Here is a 25,271-nt window from a genome sequence, read left to right as displayed (position 1 = left end):
ATTGCTTGAACCCGGGAGGCGGAGGTTGCAGTGAGCTGAGATTGCGCCACCACATTCTAGCCTGGGGTATGGAGTGAGAATCTGTCTATAATAAAACAAAACAACAAAATAAAATATCTTCTAGCCTTCCCTTATAATTTACTTTTTTTTTTAAACCTTAGTGCTCTTCAATTCAGTATGTGTTCAACTCTTTTTTTGAGACGGAGTCTCGCTTTATCGCCCAGGCTGGAGTGCAGTGGCCGGATCTCCGCTCACTGCAAACTCCACCTCCCGGGTTCACGCCATTCTCTTGCCTCAGCCTCCTGAGTAGTTGGGACTACAGGCGCCCGCCACCGCACCCGGCTAATTTTTTGTATTTTTAGTAGAGACGGGGTTTCACCGTGTTAGCCAAGATGGTGTCAATCTCCTGACCTCGTGATCCGCCCGCCTCGGCCTACCAAAGTGCTGGCATTACAGGTGTGAGCCACCTCGCCCGGCCGTGTTCAACTCTTAACTGTATTTTGGGGTCTTCATTTTCTTATGAAGGCTCCTGTGCCATGTAGAACTTCTATTAACTTTGTATGATTTTCTCTTGTTGATCTGTCTTATGTCAACTTAATTCTCAGGTCTAGCTGAAAAAAACCCTAAGACAGTAAAAGTAAAATTTTCCCACCCCTACAATTGCAAATATCTTTTCTCACTCTGTTATTTCGCCTTTTAATCTTACAATAGCATCTTTTGAATAACAAAAAGTTTCTAATTAAGAAAAATTTAGCATTATTTCCTTTAAGTCCCTTTTATTTGTGATACTAAAATCTGTTTTTAAATCATCTTTAAAACTTTTCTTTACCTTGAAGTCATCAAGATATCATCTTATATTATTTTCCAAAAGCTATATTTCCCATTCTCTCTTCTCGTCATTCCAACATGACTTTTTCCCCTACTTCACTGAAACTGTTCTTGTAAATGCCACAAAATTTATATTTCCTATCTCAATCCCTCCCCTGAGCTACAGATATATATTCGCAACATTTTACCTGTTCTCATAGCTTGTACATTTCAAATGTATCAGATTCAGAAAGAAACTCTTGATTCTCTACTCTTCAAACTTGGTTCTCCTCCCAGATTTTTCTATCTCAGTTATTTTCTATCTCAGGACCAAAACTTAAGTCAACTTTGATTTCTCTCTTTTCTTCAGCACCTAAATCTAATCAATTGGAAATTATTATTTTTTTCCTATAGATATTTCCTAAATTTCAATATTTTCTACCATCTTCACTGCTAGCTCCTTAATCAAAGTCAAGCTCGTCCTTTTCCTAGATGACTGCAATGGTCTACTGATTAGTTTCACTGTTACTCTTGTCCTCTGGTAGTTCTCTGTAGAGTAGCCAGATTCATCTTTAGAAAATGGAAAATTGATCATATGATTTCCCTCCATACTCATGTCCTCACATTTAGAATAAAACAGAAACTTATTTATGTGGCCCACATGTCTATTTCTTCAGCCTCACCTAATACCAGTCTCCCCTTCATTAATTTTGTTCCAGCCACACTGGCTTCTTACTGTTTTCCAAACCCACCAACTTTGTAGGTACCTCAGGAACTTTATACTTGCTTTTTCTTTTGCCTGTCTTGCTCTTTCCCAGAATTCAGTTTGACTGGCCTAGGATAGTATCTGGCACATGGCAAGTGAGCAAAAACTATTGATAAATAAATAAATGGATGGTTAAAAAATGAATGAATGGATAGATGAATAAATTTTGCAGAAAAATCTCTTTCTGAACATGTCAACCATCTTAAAAACAATCTTAATTGATTCAGGTGGTAAAAGTATAGTTTTATTGTATAGATATATTGAGCAGTGGTGAAGTCTTGACTTGTCGTGCACCCATCACCTGAATTGTGAACATTGTAACCAACAGGTACTTTTTCAATCCTCACCCACCTCTCCCTTTTGAATCCCCAGTGTCTATTATTTATTCCCCACTATATGTCCATGTGTACCCATTGTTTAGCTCTCACTTGTAAGCAAGAACACGTGTCAACAGATTTTAATTGCACTAGTAATTTCAGTATAACTTGTATGGTTGGAGGTAGGTTAAATGTAATGGCATTCGTGGAAAATGCCCTGTTTGTTTTCTGAATCATCTCATCAATTTCATTTGGTTGCCTTTTTTCCAAAATGGATTGTTACTTAATTCACATTGTGATTGGTTTGATTTCTTTAGGTGATTTGTTTCATAGTTGAGTACCAGATTAAACAAACTAACAAATCGATATCCAAACTCTGAAATTCCTCTTTCTCTCAGAGATCTTATGATCCTCAGAACTGCTTATTATGGGTAGCATCTTAGACTGTGTAGCAGCCTTGGGAATAATCTGATTTTAAGCCCAACTCATTACAGAAATCTTTCAAAACATTTCCGCAAAATATCACCGCAGGCGATTATCCAGCTTCTGCTTAAAAATCTCCCATGATTTAAAAAATGCTCCCATGGAAAGAAATCTCTTTCTTCAAATGACAACTACTTCCTTTATAAATAACCCACCAAGCCTGATGCTGTGGTGCATGCCTGTAGTCCCAGCTACTTGGGAGACTGAGGCAGGAGGATCACCTGAGCCCAAGAATTTGAGGCTGTAGTGTGCTATCATTGCACCTGTGAATAGCCACTGTACTCCAGCCTGGGTAATATAGTGAGATCCTGTGTCTAAATTTAAAAAAAAAAAGACATGCAATGAAACACCAGAAATAGAGAAGGAGATAACCTGTTTCCCCTACAGAAGATTAATCAAACTGACTGTTTTGAAATGAAAAGGACTAGGTTTGATATCTGGATTATGTAGACATGTAATAAATATAAAGACAAAAATCTATTTTTGGTCTCATTGAACCATTTCATATTTAGCAAGTTGGAAAGAAAAGGAAGTGAGTTGTGTAAACTAGAGCCTGTGAAGGATTTAGATTCATATTCTGAGAAGTTCTTAGTCTCTTTTTCCCTAACCACAGGGAAATTATCATGGTTTGTGGCAAATTGCTGCTCTGAAAGACTGTTTTGATTTTATTATAAATTAAACATATTTTTATTAGTCTGCTATGACCTTCCCATTCTTCTGTTATCTGGTCAGAAATGTTGTACTCTATCATTTCATCCTTTTTGTTATATTGCATAATGTGTTTGTCAACATCACTATTCTCTGCGTGTCTTAAGGGCAAGTATTATGTCTTATTTATCTTCGTTTCATTGGTTAGCAGAGAACCTCAAACATAGTAGGACTCAATACATTTATTAAAGGAACAGTTTACACTCTGTAATTAAGACGTTCAATTAGTGCAATAAGTAGTAAACTGTTTGCTCTAAACTTTCTTGGATAATTCTCTTTTCATTAGTTCTGTTCACTATTTTAAACTCAGGAGGATTCAGTTTTAGTGCCAAATATTCACTTCATTTGACACATTTTTTAATTGATTAGTATATGTGCTTTTAAAAATTGATTAGTATGTATGCTGAACAGGATTTTCCTTGTTCAATCTTTCTACAACTGAATTAGGGTGCTAGAAAGTTTCTTCCAGAGCTCCCAGAATGATTTTTTAAGGACTGAAAGCATTTATAAATCGCCATTCCTCCATAACTACTCAAAATTACTTTCATGAAGCCATACATAGGTGTCAGGAAAAGTGAATTTATCAGTACATAAAAAAGAAGCTCTTAAAATAAATGCTCCCCTAGTTTTCAAATATCTTTTCACAAAATATGCATATTTTGCTAAATAATTTTTTGTTTTCAATAAATAATTGAATTTGCTCTATTTTCTGCTAAATAATTATCTTCTTTTATATAGCTTTCAATACATAAGAATAAACACAAATATCTCTGCTATTATATGAGGGCAGCTGCACACACAAACACACAAACACACTCAAGCACAAAGTCTCCCTCCCCTTGAGGCTTACCCTAAATTACCAGTTCAATGTTGTCTTCACAGGGTGCAACTGAGGAGTGTCAAGCTGGACGCTTGCCTCAATTATAGTGCTGGATTAAAAGGCAGCAGAAAGTGCCAAGCCTTTAGTAGAGTATATGGGGCGCTTCTTTCATTGCAGAACCAATTAAATAAATGGTTTTGAATTGTCCTTCAAAAGTCATAACTTCCATAAATAATTAGGCAGGGATATTATTTTAAAAAGAATTTATTTGAAATAAAGTATTGCAAAGATTTGTTTGTACAGTTCGCCAAGAGTTGGTTGCATTTTCAACTCCCTTTCCCTAAAAGTAGATGGCTTTAATGTAGGTGTTTGCACAATTTTACATCAGGAAATACAAGAAGTTTTCAGCAAATGTATGGAGCAGTCCTGATGCCCAGATGCAGGGAGTTAGCTTGTAGAAGGAGGAAGCTCTGACGCATAGATGATCATGCATAGGCAAACTTTAGCTGTACTAGGAGCTCATAAAAACTCAGGAATATTAGTGATTCAGACTACATAGATTTTCATGCCATTACATTTTAGTGGATTTAATTTACATTATATTCTTTGGTGGGGGAGGCATGTGTATGAGAAGGGGAGAGAGAGAGAAAGAGAAAATGAGAGAGGAAGAGTGACAAAGTTTTTTCTGTCTTCAGGATCATTCTATTGATATTAAGCTATTTAAACTTTTCCTTTGCAAACTAACTCTTCCCCCTCTTTAAACTTTCAATTCATTACTTAGATTTAGCGTTTGACGACCCTTTTACGCTCAAAAATATAACTGCCAGTGATAGGAAGTCTGTAGTGGGATGTTCTTCCCAATGATTAAATTTTTCATTCTTAAAATTATTATTTTGTCGTTAAAAAGTACTATGTAGTTGTAAAGCACCTGACAAGTTTGTGTAGGTATATTTCTTAGCTTCTCTATAAGATAGATATAGTCTCTTCTTTATGTAGATGAGTGATATTTTTCATGGGTCATCATGAAAAATATCTATAATTCTTTGGGTCTCAGTTGAGGAGTGAACTATTTTAGCTTTTGCCTTAAATAGCTGAAAATTATCCACTATTTCCTATGGAAGCATGTTCTTACAGAATAATTAAGGTTAGGTTATACATATAGTACAACAGTTTCACATTTTTAATTTTAGGACTCATACTAACTATAAGATATTGAGTAACCAAAAATTTTAAATACATATTATTTCTCTTGCCTCATACTGTTCTTTTTGTCTTGAATATTATTCTATCACTTTTTCCTTTGCATGTTTCCACACTTTGCTTACTTCTCATCCTCAGTGAAACCCAGAGAAGACCCCTCTGACCCATCAGACCTGTGCAGTTTCCTCTACTATACATGCTCAAGGTTCCTGTTCTTCTCACTACGGGCATTTAGCACAACTGTAATGAAATTGTTAACTTTGTAATTAGTTTAGTGTGTTTCTTCTGTTACACAGCCACAGTACTATGCAGCATTCATATAGTTCTCTGGAGAAAATAGAAAACCTTTAATAATAAAGAAAGGTTAAACAGTGTTTGTTAAACCATATTTATGTAACAAGATGTTAAATTAGGACATTTCTAGTTTCTTTTTCAGTTGAAATGTAAAGCTTTGGAATTTGAGACAGGCACACCTGCATACAGACTTTGCAACACGGATGCACTTGTTGCACTAGATCCCAGTTTGTTGCCTAATCCAGTCAAGGTAGGCTGTCACTCGAGTATACACTCCTGGCTTATCCGGCAGGCCACACTGATCTCCCCAGCTTACTATCCCCACAATAAACCAAAGCCGCCGTGAGTCTTCTTGTACTAGTGGGCCACCAGAGTCACCCTGTAAAAAAACGGAATGACTGATTACTTAAGTGCAAAGACAAACCCAAAATATTAAGGAGTTTATTTCTATGGCAGTCGAGGAAGGAGTCACATTCATTATACAAATAAAGTCAGCCTATTTCCTTTTGAAATATTATACCAAGTCATGGAAAAATTACTGAAATCCTCAAAGTACCCAAGTCATTCCTTCAGCAAGTCTGAGAAGATGACAAATACATTTTTCAGATTTCCCTCAGTCACTGCGTGGTTGCCTCCTAATCATCCAGGCTTTCTCTCCTTCAGGAAAACTTCTCTGATCAACCTTTTTCCTTCACACTCTCACCCTTTCCGGCTTTGGGCTCAATTGTTCTTCATTGTGTCTTTATATCTTGTGTGTGTCTCTGTCACTGCTTCACTATTTTATAAAAGCATATTTGTGCATTTGTGTGCCTATTTACACTTAATCCCACTGGTCGGTTTTTTTGTTTGTTTGTTTGTTTGTTTGTTTTGTTCTGTTTTGTTTTGATGTAGCAGCTGCATGTCTCTGAAACACTCACTTGCATTTATGATATTTATTCAATGTCTGTTTTCCCAGATATACTATAAGGTCCAACAGGAAAGAGAACATACCTATTCTGTTCACTGCTGAAACCTAAGCTTCTAGCCCTTAGGAGATATTTGTTGAATGAATGAGTTTCTAGAAGTCTCACTTATCTTCCTAACCTTAGCACCCTGCATGGTGTCTGATGCATAGTATATCATCAGAAAATCTTCTTTTGGTGAAGAAATTTATATAGTCATAAGCAAAACACTCCTAATGACATACTTACCACCCAGTCATAATAATGAACCAACCAACCAATAAATATTTGTGCACATAATAACCTAGTTGGGGAGACAGGTGGAGTATGTCTTATGTTCTGCACGATGGATTAAGTCTGTGGGTTCTGAAACTAGATAGTCTGGGTTTAAGTCCTCCACTTACCAGCTATGTGACCTTTGGTAAGCTGGTGAATAGCTCTCTGTACCTCCGTTTCCTCATATAATGTTTGTATGAGTTTAAAACTCAAAGCACTTTGAGTACAGCTTAGCATACAGTATAGTCAGTACTAATAAAAGTCAGCTATTATTACCAAGTGTGCTTCTAAATTAGTCAGCTATTCATTTGGCTGCTCTTAGTAGCTTGCTCGTCCATACCTGTTTAATTACTGGTCTAGATGGGGAGAAGGATCAGTGTGTGAAGTGCCAATATGCATGGCAAATACTTCATGAAGCTGGTCGTCACCTGCTTCTTTTAGATGACATATGCGTGCTTCAGTTAACCAGTTCTCAGTTCTTTATATTATTGTTTTTGTAGTGTTTTTTTTTCTATAGTGAGAAATTATTTTGCATGATGTCTGACCAAATGTGGGCAAGCAAATGTTAAAGCAAGAGGGACTTGTAATTTTTCCATATCTAGCCAGCTTCACTGCTTGACTACAGACATTTGAATTTGTGTCCTCTCTTATAGACCATAGACTTGCTGAATGCAGGGATAGTATTGTTGTGTTAACACAACGTCTGGTGCATAGAAAGTAATTAATATAATTCCTTTGAATTAATGATTGTAAAAATGAACAAAAGAATGGATAAAACAAATAGGATCCTGTAAGCTCTTATGTAAAGTGCTGTGTTTTTTTTTTTTGAAGTGTGAACTATGCATTATAGTATTTCAGTTAAAAATCAGTGAGGCCTAGAGTGGAATATACATGGAAGGTATCATGGTGAGCTACGGCTTGAACTGGACTTGAAGGAAGAGAATAATTTGTATGCACTGAAGGACAGAAGGTAAGGGACGTTATAAATGGGAAAATAATGAATAACACCCTTTTAAAACTCATGTTTATTTTTAAGTCTTAATTAATGCTCTTAGTAGGTCTGGAATTGTCAGTGTTGAGGTGTGTTGCTTATTTGATTGATGGATTCTTTGGAAAGCTGTCATGAAACTTGAGAATTTGTTGTTTCAGGGCCAGTAGTAAAAGAGAAACAGGAAGGAGAGCAAGAAGGGTTTCCTAGCACAGAGACATCTCCACCAAAAGGAGATAAAGGACTGGGTAATTAACAGTATCTTGACAATTGAAAAACAAATCTCCACCTACACACAACTTGCAGTTGATAAAAATGTTTCATTTTGGGAGAAGTGCTCATGGATTGGGGGCTTTCCATAAAATGTGAGAACTACTTTTTATCCACTTTTTAAAGACCATGAGCACTAAATATGAAAGTCAGTGACCTTTTGATGCGAAGAATAATTCTTATCCTTCTGTATACAATTCACCCATGAAAACAGCAACAAATTACTCAAGTAAACAGATTGATTTTTTAAAACTCCAGACTAAAAGAATATTTAATTTCTGACACCAGCTGTTCCTGTTACTATGTGGAGTTGGATTTCAGATATGTGAACAAAACCTATTAAAACATATAACTGCATCAATTATGTTTAGATAATTTAATTTAAAATTTTAGAATTCAAATTTGATTTTAATCACTTTACAGTGAGAATTTCATATTTGTTGTTTGTTTTTGTGCATTTGGTTAAAAATTATGGGCTAGAGCCAAATATAATAGTTATTTCTTTTCTTTTTCATTTGTACTGTTTCATTATTGTAGGAGCTTTTGTGACTCAAATTACTAGGATTTTGTATAAATTTTCTATCTTCAAGGAGTCCATGAATTATTACGTATCTCTTAAAATTCATTTATTATATATCAATTAATTTTTATAATATAGTGATTAATTTTTTATTTAATCCTTCATAGCAGTTAAAAGGTTGAGGTTAAAGTTATTAACACCAGTGACCATGGTCTACATTAACAATAGTGAAATAGATGAGATTTCTTTGTTGTTTAACATGTGCCTGATATATTTAGTCTTCATTTAACTTTTCTTAGTACCCAAAAAGTTAGGTGCTATTATGATTATCCCCAGCTTTTAGTTAAAGAGACTTGGTAATAGAGGTTAAGGAATTCAAATCGAGGTCTTTCTGATTCTTGAGCTTTGGATGGTTAACTACTCTGTAATTTGGCCTCTCAGAGTTAATGCTTTCATGATAGATAAACTTCATTCATAAAAAAATTTATTTCTAAAATCTAGATTATAAATTTTAGAGGAACAGGGCTGTGTATTGTAACTGTTACACTTATGTCTATCACATTATCACATACTAGGAAGTGCTTATACACTTCTTGGATGATGACATGGATGAGATTGTCTTGAGCTTACTTGACATGCGTCCACTCCACCTTGAGGTACTCCAGCACACAGCATTCCAGACAAGATGGCTCCATTATAACTATATGGTGCATTACATACATCATTACTTATTATTCTGACCTGTCCTTGCCTTAGCTCTGGAACCGTGTGGCCTGTTTGGTATAAAAGCAGGAAAAAAATGGACTTCAAGATGTGTACATTATTGACCCTATAATAAATTTGAGAAGAAATAAATGTACTCCAAACATTATTTCATATTTAACAATGAAGTCTTCTAAAGATTTACTTTGGAGTTTCTTCGCAGCCAAAATTCCCCAAGTAGATGAGGATAACCCCTTTCACAGATCAGTTTTTTTTTCTTTTTTTTCTTTAGCTTTGTGACACAGTGCCCCTTAAAACTTTAAGAAAACAAATATCTTAAAATTGACTAAAAGCTTTTAAATTATCCACTGACAGATTTTGGATTGGAAGATTACATATTGAATAACCTTTAACCTAGCAGCAAAAGAGAAACCAGTCTAGTTTCAAGGCTAAAGAACTAGTCTATTTTATATTGATGTACTCTCGGAATGACACCAATAGTTTTTCATGACTGGTGCAAATGTTATCTACTACACCAATTTACTTTGGGCCATAAGAACACAATAGAATGTGTTCTAGGACTATTAAGGCTTTGTATTATTCCTTGGAGAGACAATCTACAACATGGGTAAAAGCCCAGGGAAATTGTCAATGCTACCCTTCCACTCCTTCGCTGATACTCTTACTGGTTCTAGTAGCTCTTGTGCATTGTCCTCATTTTAGTTTCCATTTTATTCATTCAATAAACAAATATGACCAATGTTTATGTACACATTGAGTTTTTGCCATATCCCAGAATACTTTAACGGGCAGTTAATACCTTAAGGATTATTAAGCCCTCATACAATGTCTAATCTAAATCCTCCCATTGCTTTGGGAGGCCAAGAAGGCAGGAGGATGGCTTGAGGGCAGGAATTCCAGACCAGCCTGGGCAACAGAGCAAGAACCTGTCTGTAGAAAAGAAAAAAAAAAAAAAGCTGGGTATGGTGGTACACACTTATTTATAATCCTAGCTACTTGGGAGGCTGAAGCAAGAGGATTTCTTAAGACCAGAGTTTGAGGCTGCAGTAAGCCATGATTGCACCACTGCACTCCAGTCTGAGAAACAGTTTTTGTCTCTAAAAAACAAGCAAACAAACAAACAAACAAAATCTTTTTTATTGTTTATAGGGAAGCTATTTGAATCTTATAGAATCTCTGGATTATTAAAGAACTCATGTGTCTTCTTAACTTTCTTTTACATTTTCCTATTACTATATTTGAGAATTCCCATAGTTTCTGGAGCATTGCTTTGCTTTGCTAAGGAGACTCAGGGGTAGCCAGAGCTTGGGCTGAGCAGAATATAGAATGGTTCTGTCTGTAGAAGAATAGAAACACCTATTCCAGATGTTTCCTAATTTAAAAAATTACCTAATAGCAAATATAAGACATTTCTATTGTTAATTTTTTTTTTCTGAGACACTTACCAGCATATTCTTGAGCGCCCCATCCTGTTACATAAGCAGTAGAGCCAGGTGGAATATTCTGGGTAGCAGCTGGGAGACACACACTATGGATATCTTTGGTAAAGGTGACACTGTTCTCAAGTCTCACAAGTGCAATGTCATTTTCATGAGTTGCAGATTTATAATTGTTATGAATTAAAATATTTCTTACTCTCATTCTTAGTTTAGGAAATGTTGTGGAAATACCAGACGTGGCAATCCAGTCACGAGGATTAGAGTTGCTAAAACATTATGAAAACATGCTATATGAGTAGGGAATTTGTGAACATTTCAGATATATAAATTCATCTTAGCCATCCTGTACCACTATCTAGAAACTATTGGATCCACATCTCTTTGCTATATTTTCCTGCATTATAAGCTGGCAAGTGAGTATAATTCTTCACTGGCCGAATACATGGTCACTTGTCTAAAGAAATGGAGAAGATTTTAGAAAACATATCGTGGGGTGATCTTGGTGTTTTTCTATTCCAGTGAAGTTATTCTGATACTTTAATGATAAGTAGCATAACACAAATATCTTTGATTTCTCTTTTGTCCATACCTCCCTTCCCATTTAAGCAACTAAGAAACCTGAAATAATAAACATTTTAGATTTAACTAATTTTTTTCAATCCCTGTGTTTTCCTTTAGCCAAGAGCTCCATTTAAATAGTAGTGATGATAAGGGGCATTCTTATCTTGTTAATGGATGAATAATTTTTCTGCACTAAGTCTGATAATGGTTGAAGATTTTGGTGTGTGTGTGTGTGTGTGCATATATATACATATGTATGTATGGGGTCTTCAAAAGTTCATGGAAAATGTATATTATAAACAAACTATGCATGGATTTCAAAAATCTTTGCATGCAGATAAACTCATACTAACTTGTCATACTGAACAAGATCTAGTTTGAGGCACTAAGAGGAATAAGACATGAATTTGAAAAGAGCTCTTATCAAAGCAACATGAATGCTGCTAAAATTGAAGCAAAAAAACATCAAATTTATGGTGAAACTGGAAGAATGGTGAAATTATTTATGCCTTACAAAAAGTTTATGTGGACAGCATCTCCCCCAATCATCAGTTTACTAATGGATAATTTGTTTTAAGAAAGAAAGAGATGTTGTTGAGGGTGAAGCCCGCAGCAACAGATCATCCACATCAATTTGCTAGGAAAAATTTCATCTTGTTCATGTCTCAAAGAGGACCAACAATTAACTGTGAGAAACAATAGACAACACCATAGACATCTCAACTGGTTCAGCTTATACAATTCTGACTGAAAAACTAAAGTTGAGCAAACTTTCTACTTGATGGATACCAAAACTGTTTCGCCCAGATCAGCTGCACCCAAGGTCAGAGCTTCCAATAGAAATTTTAAACATGTCAGATCAAGATTCTGAAGTATTTCTTTGAAGAATTATAACAGAAGATGAAATATGGCTTTACTAATACAATCTTGAAGACAAAGCACCATCAAAGCAATGGCTATAAAGAGGTAGAAGTGGTCCACTCAAAGCAAAACCAGACTAGTCAAGAACAAAAGTCATGACAACAGATTTTTGGGATGCTGAAGGCATTTTGCTTGTTGACCTTCTAAAGGGTCAATGAAAAATAACATCTTCTTCTTATGAGAGTAAGAAAGTTAGCCAAAGCTTTAGTAGAAGAAGTGTCCAGGAAAGCTCCACCAGAGTTCTTCTCCATCACAACCATGCTCATGCTCATTCCTCTCATCAAATAAGGTTAGTTTTATGAAAGTTTCAGCAAGAAATCACTAGGCATCCACCTTGCAGTCCTGATTTGACTTCCTCTGACTTATTTTTGTTTCCTAATCTTAAAACAATCTTTAAAAGGCACCCATTTTTCGTCAATAAGTACTGTAAAAAAGTAATGTAAAAAAGACTGCATTGACATAGTTAAATTCTCAGGACCCTCAGTTCTTTAGGGATGGATGATATGGCTGGTATTATTGCTTACAAAAGTGTCCTGAACTTGAAGGAGCTTATGTTGAGAAATAAAGTTTATAATTTTTTATTTCATCTTTTAATTTTATTTTCCATAAACTTATCGAACTCCCCTCATATATAGGTATATGTATGTGTGTACAAGTATATGTGCACCTATATACATAGGGGAAGACAGACAGAGAACAGTAGCGTAAAAAAAAAAAGGACATTACCTTTATGACCTAGGAATGGGGACTTTTTGGCTAAACAACAAAAACACAAACTAAAAGGTAAAAATAGAATGAATTCTATTAAATCAAAATTAGATATACCATAGACAAGTTTACCAGATGGATGAGGAACCATGGGAAAATATTGGTAATGTTTAATATCTAAAATTTTTGTAGAATATATTTTAAAAGTCTGTAAACCAGTAATAAATAAGCAGAAAAACCATTGTAAAATAGGCAAAGAATATTAGTGGCAGTTCATGGTAGGGGAGATCAAAACAGCTCTTAGATATATGAAAAGATACTCAAACTAGTAATCTGAGAAATTAAAATTATAAAAATGAGCATCTTGTGTACATTTAAAAGATTGATAAAACTTAAACAAGAGAATAATACTAAATGTTGATGTGGAGGGAAATGGGGCCTCTTTTGCATTACTGGTAAAGATTTAAGTGGCTGGAAAGTATTCTGGTATATTTAGCAGCCTGCATGTGTGCTTCTGAAATTCCTGAAGGTTTACAGAAAGATAAGTACAAATATTTTGTGTGTACTCTTTGTGGCAATGGGAAGGTAGGTCATGCAACCTAACTGGATGAAGGAAATATGGTGGCTGCATACCATGGGGTGCTATGCAGCAGTGCATCAGTTGAAAATTCCAAGGATTGAGTGAAAACAGTAAGAAACAATATTAGACTTTTACACAATGCTACTTATTTAAATTAAAGACATATACATACAAAAAAAACACTATAGGTTTTGTAGGTGCGTGCATGTACCTTTAAGACATGTATATTTCGAATATATTAGTATGAGGCATATGGGTGGAAGGAGGGCAGTGAAAGTGAAATCCAGGGATGACAGGAGGAAAAAAAATTAAAATGAGAGAAATGCCTTGTACAGACTGATGAAAATAAGGATCTGTGATTTGGAGGGCTGATTAACTTAACATTGTTCCTAAGGGTTGAGTAAAAACAAAATGTTACCGATAATACCAATTTAGGAGTTTTATGGAGATTAGATAGTGGAGTTAATACAGAAAATAAAAATTCTATGACCAGAAATACTTTTATAAGACACAGTAGTTTGTGTAAGAGTGAACCTGAGTTAAAAATTTTGAAGAAAAAATATTAGAAAACAAACAAACCTATGTTGTTTTTATATTCAACTTCTTTTTCTCAGAGTCTTTACAGTGAAGGTTCTGAAGAGACTCTTTTTTCTTTCCTTCCTTTTCTCTCTTCCCTCCCTCTCTTCCTCCCACTTGTTTATTTTCTTCCTTTCCTTCTTTCCAGCAAGTGAATTAGAGCATCATTTTGGAACCAGTAACATTTATATTTAAATCTTGGCTATGCCACATATGAAAAGTGTTATTTATGACAAGTTAATTAATAGCTCTGGGGTTTATTTACATATAAAATGTGATTGGTGATACCTTCTCACACAATTGTTAAGTATTAATGAGACAAATGTATTATGTCAAGTATAGTGTTTGGCACAAAGTGAACTTTCATGAAGGTAGCTATTATTTTCATTAATTATAGTTCAACAAGCCATTGTTAAGTGTCTACTTTGTATAAGGAATAGTATGAGTCTCCAGGAATAAAAATATAAGTAATTATGGTCTCTTTCCTTGAGGAACTCTACACTAGTGAAGGAAACTGACAAGAGGTAAGTCAAATATCACAAATCATGAGGACAACTGTTAAAGGCAGATAAAAAATTTCTGTGGAACTCAATGGAGAGGAAAGAGAGTATCAGGGAAAGCTACATAGAAGAGGTGATAATTCAATAATCCTCTTTGATAAGACCTCATCACTTCTATGTACTTTGATGTAAGGCTGGTCATGCCCCAAACAAATCCTCACTGATGGTTCTCAGTGACAATCAGGTCTTTAGGGAGGGGTCCAATACAAGGTTCACAGAGTCTGTTAGCTTTAGTGGATCAATCATGGTAATGAATAGAAGGATGTGGGGTGGCAAAATTCAAAGTTCCATGGATTCCTTTGGTAATCATTGTTGATATTTATAACTGTGGCTTTCATTATAGTGATATCATTTACTTAGTTTTTGGTGGTTGGGCCTGAATAGGGCTTAGAATCCAGGGAGGTTTCTATTCCATTCTTGGTTATGCTAAGTGCCTGATAAGTCCAGGTATTTTAATTCCTGGTTCCCGCACTCAAGAGTATGATTGAAATCAATGCGTGCCATTTCTGCTTTTTGGCCTTTCAAGTGGCAATGAAAATTGAAATGTTTTTGTGAATTTTGTCTCTTGGGTTATTTGGGATATAGTAATCAATTTGCCAATCTACATCAGAAAACTGATAATTCTGGAAGTATCTTTTAAAATTTCAAATTTGTTCACTGCATATAAAAATATTAAGTCATAAAATTACCATAAGAAAAATTTGAAATAATTTGGGATTTCCTAAAACTTTAGTTCAGTAACTACCCTAGTCTTTTAAATCTTTATTCCTTCTAAATTTAACAAATACGTTTGTAACAGGCACTGTACCATGAAGTAGTGCCTATAAATCTGAAAAAGACTACTTAGAAATTATCAAAAATTTCATAAAATTCAAATAGAGATGTGGTAAATATATTAACATTTCAAGGATAAGCAGATTGATCAGATACTCATAGGTAGGGAAATGTAGGAAGAGTCCAGGGGAAGAGAACAATGCTGTTTATCTGAAGCTCAAGGTACATGCTTTGAGAAATAAGACTGGATTGATCTGCCTATGGAAGGCTTTGTGTGTGTGATAAGGAGGTCCAGCTTAGAGTAAGAGTCTGAGAAGAAAATTGATATGGTCAGGGGCACACGAGTTCAAATCTCCATTATTTTTCTGGGTGAACTTTTTGAGTTAAGTTCCCAAGAACTGTTGTGGTCTACGATGCCCCAGTAACAAGGCAGGTTTGAAACAGATTTTAGTTATGCTGAAATCTAAAATCCTTCTTTTATGAGCAATGTGAACTTTTCTTTTTACCAATAAGGTAAGTTTATGCAACCTACTCTCCACTGGTAGCATATCACCTTAGTGTTGGCAATAGTTTAGTCACCTCAATTAAGAATTCTTGTAAGTTGCCTAAATTAATTTTATTTATGCTACTCATTGTAATTGATCATTATTTTTGTGCATTCTGATTCCAACATTCGAGTGTAAGCTCTTTGAAGGCAGAGGCAATACTTTGTTTATACTAGTAGCTTCTACAATATATAACACTGTGCTCATACTAGATACTCAATAATCTTTATGAATGAATAAATTAATGGCATGGGGCAGTCTCTAGGTTAGCCATCAGCTTCCATGATATAATGTGCAAATCTTCCACAACAATTCGTTTCGCTAACATTTAACGTATGTTTACATTAGTGTACTCAATGCTACCAGTAACACTAAGTCACAGATAACAGTGTTGTCCCTTAATTTGGAAAAAAAATAAAGCTTATGGAGATTTAGTAAATTTCTTAAGCTTTTATAGCTAGGATTTAAAAAACATTCTGACATATAAATCTTTGTTCTTTACTGTGCTAATATATTATTACCTGAAACAGAGAAATAGCACTAAATTAGCATGCTAAAGGGGAAAAATCCTTTTCCTTTCATGAATAGGAAGAAAATTCTTATTGATTTTTTTTGCATTGAATTATTTCTGGCTCAATTCAATCCTAGGGTAGAGGGTGCAGTCTTCATGACCTGTCTATTCTAATTGTTCCCAGATGGGTAGGTAGTGGTGGCCTCACCTTCTGAAGCAGTGAGCTGCTGTCAGGATCCACATGTTATTGATCAGGCTGCCTCCACAGTGGTGGGCATTATTGAGCCGCAGACTGACTTGCCATGGCCAGCTTCCCTCCTCAGCCTCAGTGCCTCCAAGGATTCTCTGCTCAGACAATGTTATTAGGTCTGGACCGGCCCCACATTCTAATGAGAAAAGGGCATTAATGTGCTGGGAAGATCATGATTCCTTTACATTTGGAAGAAGCTGAAGAGTCTTTCCATAATTTATGACTTTTATGTCTTATACATTCTTCCTCAGGACATGCTGGACTTTCCAAAAAGCATCATCAATATATTTTTACAATGCATTTGTGACTACTGTTGCTTATAGATGGCATTTTGGAGAACATTTCTGAATTTAGTTGGCATATAGGCTTCAAATTTTGAGCAGCTTCAGAGTTCCCTGGAATTCCTCATGAGTTGAGGTTAAGATAGGTCATTATTGGATGTGCCAGCTCAGGCCACAGACTCCTGGGAAATTTCCTTTTTCTCAATAGTCTTGCTATGCTCAGTGTGGTTTGTGGGCCTGCAGCATGGGCATCCCCTGGAAACTTATTAGAAGTGCTGATTCTCGGAACCACATCATGGGACAAATCTAAAGCTACATTTTGATGTGAGGTTCATGCACACATTGAAGTTGGAGGAAAACTGGTCTCATCCAAAAGACTCCTTAGTGACTGCAGTTCACCTTGTAGAATCCAGTCCACCTCCAAGACTGATGCTGTATTACCAAACATGCCCTCATAAAGGAGTCGCTATACCACAGAATATTCTTGAGGATGACAGAGGGTTTCTAGTATCTAAATAAGGTTTATTTAAATGTTTTCAAAGAGCTCGTGAATAGTCTACTGGCCAGAGCTGAAACGGGCTGGGGTAGGCTGATCACCCAATTCCTCTCAACTCGCATTCCCATAATTTTCTTCTTTTGTGTGGTCTATTACTAAGAAATTAACGGTAAATCACACAACTATTTCTGGGCTGGCTCTTAAGTAGTGCCCTGGTTTAATAGCACAACCACCTAAAGGCTTTTTTTTCCTAGCAAATTTCCTGGATAAAGGAGGACCAGGCTTCCATTAAGAGATACATATGTTCCTTTGTGGCATCTCCCAAACAAATACCCTAGTAAATTGCTTATCACAGTTTCATTAACAATAAGCATGAATTAAATATGTAGTGAAGCTGAAAAACACCCATAGGATTACCATCACTTTGTAAAATCACTGAAGTACCTAAGATAGGCCAGCTACCAGGTACATTGAACTAATTTTTAACTGCATTTTTTTGGTCAGAGAAGTAAGTTGCTGTTTTCTAGGGATTGCATTTCTGCTATCCTAGCCTGAGAGTACATAGGATGATGTTGAAGAGTAGTGACTTTTCCTTCAGGTTATAGACCCAAAGCTGAGAAGACCTCTGATAATTCTTTTTTATTATACTTTGTGATTAACCTGAATTCACAACAAAGCAAGCTACTCTGGTGGTTAGGAGAAGCTACATAAACGGTGTCATCAAACATAATTTGTAAGTCTACAGAAATGCCACCTTAGAACCAGGGCAGTAAAAGTTTCTCAAAGCTGCCAAAGAAATTTTCATGAGGGCAATTTTGAGTGCAGAGTGGGTAGTCCTCCACTACAACTTCTTCCTTTTTCTAAAAGGAAAGGGGAAACCTAAAGTCCACTCCATGGGACACTTGGGATCAGCACTGTCTTGTTTCAACACCACCTGAGTGAACTAAGAACAAAGACATCAACTTGATAGATACTGCCTTGGCCAAAAGTACACAAAAGACTTGCACTTTTACTCTTTATGATTTGGCAAATTATAGTTGCAAAATAATATTAAAACTTACCATTAATAAGCCAATTTGCTGCAGCCTGGTCAGTAAGTGCTAGTATTAAAAAATGAGAATAAGATAAATACAATAAAGGCTGATATCATTTCACCATAATTTCTTAAAGTACAGTACTCAGACAACAAGAAGCAGAATTACTTGTTGGGGTTGGGGGGAGTCCTCTAAAATGCAGATTCCTAGGCTTCCTTTCAGACCTGCTGAAACGATCTCTAACTCATGGGCCCTACAAATCTCTTTGTTTACAACCTTTTCCCAATTTGTTGTTATGCATACTAAAGTTCGTACTTTAATTTCTCATTAAATACTTAATAGATATCTCTTTTTTCAAGTTACTCAATTTATATGGGAAAACAGAAACATAAGCAAGTCATTGAGATGCAATGTGATAAATACTATAGGGGAAGTTAATTTATCATGTACTCAAATATATGTATATTACTCTAATGATACCATTCTATAATAAGTGCTGCAGATTTAACTGTGAGCAAAATATAGAGGACCTGCCCTCACATAATTTACAGGTAGAAATTAATCAAGCAATCATTCAAATAGATGTAAGTGCAAAGTAGAGAAAAGAAAAAAGAGAGTAACTAATTAAATTATATGGAGGAGATAATATTTGAGCTAGAAGAAATAGCATCTGCACTGTATTTTGAAAATCTGAAAGGAATTTTTCAGGCACACAAGAGGACAAAAGAGATTCCAGATGGAAGGTGTAGTGATAGTGGGCACAAATGCTTGGAGGTGTAAGATGTTTGTGGAGCAATAAAGTAAGGAGAGCTAGTGCATGTGTTGTGTTTAGGGAAATGGAGGGTGAGCCTGGAAAGGAAAATATGTCAGTATCAGAGGGTAAAGGTCTGTCTATTTCAATTTAAGAACGGTATACAAGACAGTTTTCTCTGTATGTCCAACAGCCATCTCAAACTCAGTGGGACCCAACTTTATCCAAAATTTGCTACTTATTATATCCTTTTAGTAAAATGACACCATTTCCAAAATCCGAAATTTTCTCAAACTCCTCCTTTCACATCTTATAATCTCCAGGTTCTGCACATCTGTCCTCTATCTTTTGAATTATTCCATCCTCCTCACTCCTTTTGGTACTACTTTAGTTCAGGTTTCATCATTTGACATCAGTACAGTTACAATAATTTTCTAACTGAATTCCACCACTTTTGCTCCTTTTCAGTTTATGCACCTCTACCTTACCAGACTGATCTTTTTAAAAAAATGTTATGTTAGATCATATCCTTCCTTGATTGAAATTTTTAATTCAGAAACCCATCATTCTTATTTCCTGCAAGATAAATTAAAACTTTTCAAGACAGGTTTCCACGCTCTCTCAAACCGACTTATACAAAGTTATTTCCCACTAAAAGTTTCACAAGGTTTGGTTATCACATTTGTTTTGCAAACTTCAGTGGAGCCAAATCATACTTCTGGAGACAGAAAATTTTAAAAAGCTGGCCATTCTTAATTTTTTGAACAAACAGACTTAGTTTGAATCCTGACTGCCTCATATACTGACTGTGTCAGCCTAGGCAATTTATCTTTTCTAAGGGGGACAATAAAACTATCTATGGGATATGGTTGTTGTAAGGATTAATCAAGAAAAAAATTCATATAAGGCATTAAAGCCATGCCTAAAAAACAGTAAGTTCTCATTAAATAAGTGTTTTGATGACGATGGTGTGAATGATGAACACTGATCAATCATTCCAGCAGGTCCCTTTCTTCATTATTCTGTCAAAGCATCACGTTCAGTACAGACTATTCGCCTTTTCATGCTTTCCTTCTCTGGGAACTTTCCTTTTCTCGTCTCAAAATATGTAAATCCTACCCATATTTCAAAGTCAAAGTCCATTCTCCTTCATGAAACTTTTGCTAGATATCCCAAGCACGCTGGTCTCTTTCTTCCCCGGATTCCTGCGGTGGTCATTGCCTGGGCCTCACACTGGGCCCTTGATCATATTCTATCTTGATTGTCAACACTCTTGTGTTGGAATATCTTTCCCTTCAACTAGATTATGGGCTCTGGAGGTGGAAACCGCTATTCTGTTACCATTGTATCACCATATTGTCTAGTATAATGATAAATAAATAAACACTCGGGAAGTGCATTCGGGAGCATTCCTTAATGTGTGGAAGCAGAGGTAATATTCAACTACCTAACAAACCAGTGCGTGAGCATCGGCCAGTCATAAAAGATGCAATCAGGCCATGGAGTTGGAGCAGTGTCTTAGAGTGCTTTGCTTTGCTAAGCATAACTCTTTAGCTGCAGGGGCAGTGGATTTGAAACATCTCGGAAGACAACTTTGTGGGCCTGATGCAGTAATTGTTTACCAACAAATAGGAAAGCATTTCAATATTTAACAGTTAGTACATCTGTAACTGGTACCTACCAGTCTAGTGTGGGAATCATCAAAATCCTTTTAATCTTGAGCTCATTGAGAAGAAATAATGGCTTATTAAACTAGCAGAATGTAACCAACTTGGAGGAATGTCCTTAAATTCTATGCATATATTATTTCTTTTCTTTCAGTCATGCAAGAATTATTTATTGAATATGTGTTATATGATGGAGACTGGGTGGTAGGAGGGTAGTAGGATGAAGAAGGTTGACTGGTTCTTTCTTTTAGGATGATTACAGTGCAGGATGAAGCCAAACAATACAAAAATTACACAAATAACTTTGTAATTTCAATTGTGATAAATGTTACAAAGAAAAATGAAGAAGCCTCTGAGGTGGATCATTAATTAAATAGTTCTCTGACCTTGAGCATCTATGTACCCCTCCTATGGCATATCCACAAATGACATCTGACATCATTTGTGGATCACTCATAAGGAATGTTGCAGGGATAATTAATGAGAATTTTTAGCAAATAAAATTTACTATATAAATGCCAAATGATTCTTTAAGTCTTAGAATGCTTTACGTTAGGGAGCTATATGGTATATTTAGCTTTTTAATGGATTGTTTTCACAGTTTAGTTTCAAAGAAAGAAAAGTCAGCCTCTCAATTAAAATGTGAATTTGAATTGGTAAACTTGAGGGATATATTGAAATAAAATTGTTTATGAAAAATTATACTTACATGTTATCTCAGTTGAAGGGTTTATTTCCAGGTTTCCAGAGTTATTCAGCATTTGTTGTAAAACAGACTCAATTCTGCTTTTCATTGATGCTCCATTGTTATTTCTAGTGAATCGAAATTTCATGACAACATCCGCTCTCACACCACTACCATCTTGCCTGTAAATCGTAAAGATATTTTAAAAAACAAATAATATGACAATTTTTCACCATCCTGTTTATATATTCTTCTTGATTAAACCCTTTTAAAGAATTCATTTGTGGAATTTAACTTTAGACAGATCTCTGTAACAGTGTTTGCATACGTAATACTATATCACGATGCTATCTCACTTATTTGATTTCAATGCACAGAACACTGTACTCACTGTAGGATAGCTGATTTTGAAGTTATAATGCCAGAGTTTTACTGTGTAACTTTGGATAAGTTATGTAAGTTTCTTAATCTTTCTATATCTAAGTTTCTTCACATGTAAAATGGGTTATGAAGATTAGATGAATCACTATATGCAAAACTTCAAAGAAGAGTCAATAGCACACAGTAAGTGTACTATAAATATTAGCTATTCTTAGACTTCACCAATGTTATTAAAAATAATCTCCTAAACAAATTCATAAAGTGATAGGGTTGTAAATTTGTGTGAGTTAGAGACTCAACTTAATTTTTTGATACCTAGACCATTCATCTGCCTGCAAAAGCAAATTTTAACTTTGTCGTATATTAAGATTTCATCACTCATTTTAATTAATAATAAAAATTCCTCACAATAAACCTTGGTGACTTGATTAAATATTCGGATTATCTAAAACCTCAGTAATTTCTATTTTCTTCCAGGAAAGTTACCTCATAAACCAGTTCCTCCACCTGACATTGGCTGTTTTCTTTTCTGAAAAAGTACATTAAAGATATTTGGCTTTGAGGCTCTCATATTCTCTCTTGGCTTCCTCCTCTCACCTCAATGACCAGCTCTAACTTAATATTCATTCCAGATATGAATTTAATATTTATTTTTAAAAATGTTAGATAAACAACTTCTTGTGCTAGGCACTATTCTAAGCTTCAGAAATTAGCTGGGACTAAGATTCACAGTTGCCATATGGGTCTTGCAGTTTAGATGTAGAAACAGGCACTGAACAAATAATTACAACTTCCATGTCTAGCAACATGGAAGCCTAAATAATTTTAGAAAACACTTTCTGTATAAAACAAATAGAAAGGATAGATAATATATAATAAATTCCATTTCAAATGCAAGACTGGGCTCATAGAAAAGTAAGGAAAATCCTGGAAGACCAAAAACAAAGAAGAATGTGAATAGTATGTGGTAAGACTAGAATATTCCACAGGCTTATGTTTAGCATTTACATAGAGACTGGAGATGGGACCTTGGGCTAGTGCAAAATAGGAAGTTGAACTTGAGGTTTTAGAAAAAGGCCAGGAGTCTCAAAGAACTAAACACCCCATAACAGCATGAACTAGAATGAAAAAAATGCTCGTCATGTCATAAAAAATAAATTTATCTGTTTCCGAGATCCAGCTTTAAATTAAGAAAAAAGAAAAAGAAGTATCACCTGAAAATTCATAAGCATGGGCCTGGCTGCATGATGTCTGAATCTTTATTAATACTACCTGAATACTCCCAGAACCTTTTTTTAAAAAATTTTATTATTATTATACTTTAAGTTTTAGGGTACATGTGCACAACATGCAGGTTTGTTACATATGTATACATGTGCCATGTTGGTGTGCTGCACCCATTAACTCGTCATTTAGCATTAGGTGTATCTCCTAATGCTATCCCTCCCCCATCCCCCGACAACAAATTAACAACAACAAAGTCCATGTGCTGCTGATTCCTCTAGAATGTCTGACAGATGTAACTGCTCTGGAGGTAGATACGTTAAGTCTAGGTTGTACAGGGTCCCAAGTGAGATTAAATTTAAGCATACAATTTCAGTGGTAAACAATACATCATGAGGTGTGTATTAGTTTTTTCTCACGGAGCTACAAAGAACTGCCCGAGACTGGGTAATTTACAAAGAAAAGAGGTCCGCATGGCTGGGGAGGCCTCAGGAAATTTACAATCATGGCAGAAGGGGAAGCAAACACATCTTTCTTACATGGTGGCAGGAAAGAGAAGAACAGAGCAAAGGGGGGAAAAGTCCCTATAATCTAATCACCTCCCACAAGGTCCCTCCCACAACATGTGGGTATTATGGGAACCAGAGTTCAAGATGAGATTTTGGTGGGGGCACAGCCAAACCATACCAAGGTGGAATCAAAGTAACAAAAAGATTATCCTCAAAAACTTCACATAATGGAATCAACAGACAAGTGACTGTATTTGAAATGACAAATGACGTAAAAGAGGGAACCATAAAAATGAGATTAAGTAGAAAACATTATTTTTAAAAGATCACCTAGTATCTGATAGCACAACAGAGTGACTATGGTCAATAATAATTTAATTGTACATTTAAAAATAACTAAAAGAATATAATTGGATTGTTTGTAACACAAAGGATAAATGCTTGAGGGGATGGATACCCCATTTTACACAATGTGATTATTATGCATTGTTTGCTTGTATCAAAAAGTCTCATGTACCCCACAAATACATACAACTACTAGGTACCCACAAAAATTAAAATAAGAAATGTGTTTAAAAGACCAGGCAGATTCTCAAAAGAAACAAATAGAACTTGCAGATAGGAAAACATACTCATTGAAATTGAAAACGCAGTAAATGGGTTACACAGAATACAAGTCAAAGCTGAAGAGATATAAGTTATCTAAAAGAGATGAAGAAATTACACAGACTCTACATACGTAGATAAAAGATAAAATAGAGGTTGAGAGACATGATAAAGTTCCATGTAAAGCAATGCTAAAAAAGAGCCCAGAAAAAAATAAAGAAGCAGTCATACTGGAAGAGATCATGAGAATTATCCATGTGATGGTACCAAGTACATGGCTGCATATATTCATGTCTGGAGGCAAAAGAGGACTGGCCTAGAGATACAACTTTGAGAGCACTCAGCATATGGGTGGCAGTGAAGGCCAATGAGAGGAGAGAGTGTGACCTGAGATGAGAGGCCTAGAGCACAGCCTGATGTTCAGCAACATTTAAGGAATATACAAAGAAGTAAGACCTAGTAAAGGAAACTAAGAAGGAATAGCTAGGAAGGTAAGGGGAAAATCAGGGTATACGAGGCCATGCAAACCAAGGGATAGTCCTATTTCAAGGAGTGACAGGCCAACAGGACCAAATACTGTTGAGAGGTCCAAGAATAGGACTGATGTGGTTTCTTTGGATTTTGTTATCTGGATGTCATTGTTGAATCGGCAAGAGCAGTTGATATTTTGTGGTGGTATTGAAGCCAGGTTGCAGAGGATTGAGTGATAAGTGGGAAGTGAACAAAAGGAGAGAAAAGGCAGAAGGCTCATGTAGTCCTACAGGTTTTCAGGGCTTACTCACTTTTGAACATTAGTGGCTGATACAGATACTGACAAGAAAGTACTAAGTGAATGTGCACTGAATTGACCGAAAGGTGTTTTGGAAAATACCCTTCTCATGGACTCTTCTTATCCCTTTAACTCCTCATCAAAACTTACCTGACCAGACATCTGTGCTCCAGATACTTACTAGGTGACTCTCCAGAGAACAAGAATTAATTTTCTTGTGATGCTAGTATTTGAGAAAGAATTAGTATAATTCCTCTTCTACCAAATAACTATTGCATATTATTTAAAGACTAGAGCAATGTGGTCATTTGAGACATTTGCGGGAGAGTC

General features: G+C 35.5%; 1 protein-coding gene and 1 long non-coding RNA gene across 3 annotated transcripts in view; one reads left to right on the top strand and one right to left on the bottom strand.

Annotated features, from left to right (window-relative positions):
* Positions 1 to 25,271, top strand: part of LOC117979984 (uncharacterized) — a 377,942-nt gene that overhangs the window by 116,624 nt on the left and 236,047 nt on the right. The window lies entirely within an intron of this gene.
* The window catches only part of TMPRSS11D (transmembrane serine protease 11D), a 63,122-nt gene continuing 42,000 nt past the window's right edge, over positions 4,150 to 25,271 (bottom strand). The window contains exons 5-10 of one of the 2 annotated variants that reach the window (XM_057302092.2): positions 21,477 to 21,634; positions 18,377 to 18,415; positions 16,497 to 16,674; positions 10,559 to 10,818; positions 9,021 to 9,163; positions 4,150 to 5,774 (exon numbers count right to left, since the gene is read on the bottom strand). In XM_057302092.2, the coding sequence (XP_057158075.1) occupies positions 5,613 to 5,774; positions 9,021 to 9,163; positions 10,559 to 10,818; positions 16,497 to 16,674; positions 18,377 to 18,415; positions 21,477 to 21,634 (940 nt within the window). In that variant the 3' untranslated portion in view covers positions 4,150 to 5,612. The remainder of the gene's footprint in view (positions 5,775 to 9,020; positions 9,164 to 10,558; positions 10,819 to 16,496; positions 16,675 to 18,376; positions 18,416 to 21,476; positions 21,635 to 25,271) is intronic. The other variant, XM_034958715.3, reaches the window with a different exon arrangement.

This window comes from Pan paniscus, chromosome 3 (genome assembly GCF_029289425.2).
Source record: "Pan paniscus chromosome 3, NHGRI_mPanPan1-v2.0_pri, whole genome shotgun sequence".
NCBI lineage: Eukaryota > Metazoa > Chordata > Mammalia > Primates > Hominidae > Pan > Pan paniscus.
Note: the sequence above shows the minus strand (reverse complement) of the source record. Positions and strands in the feature narration are given on the sequence as shown.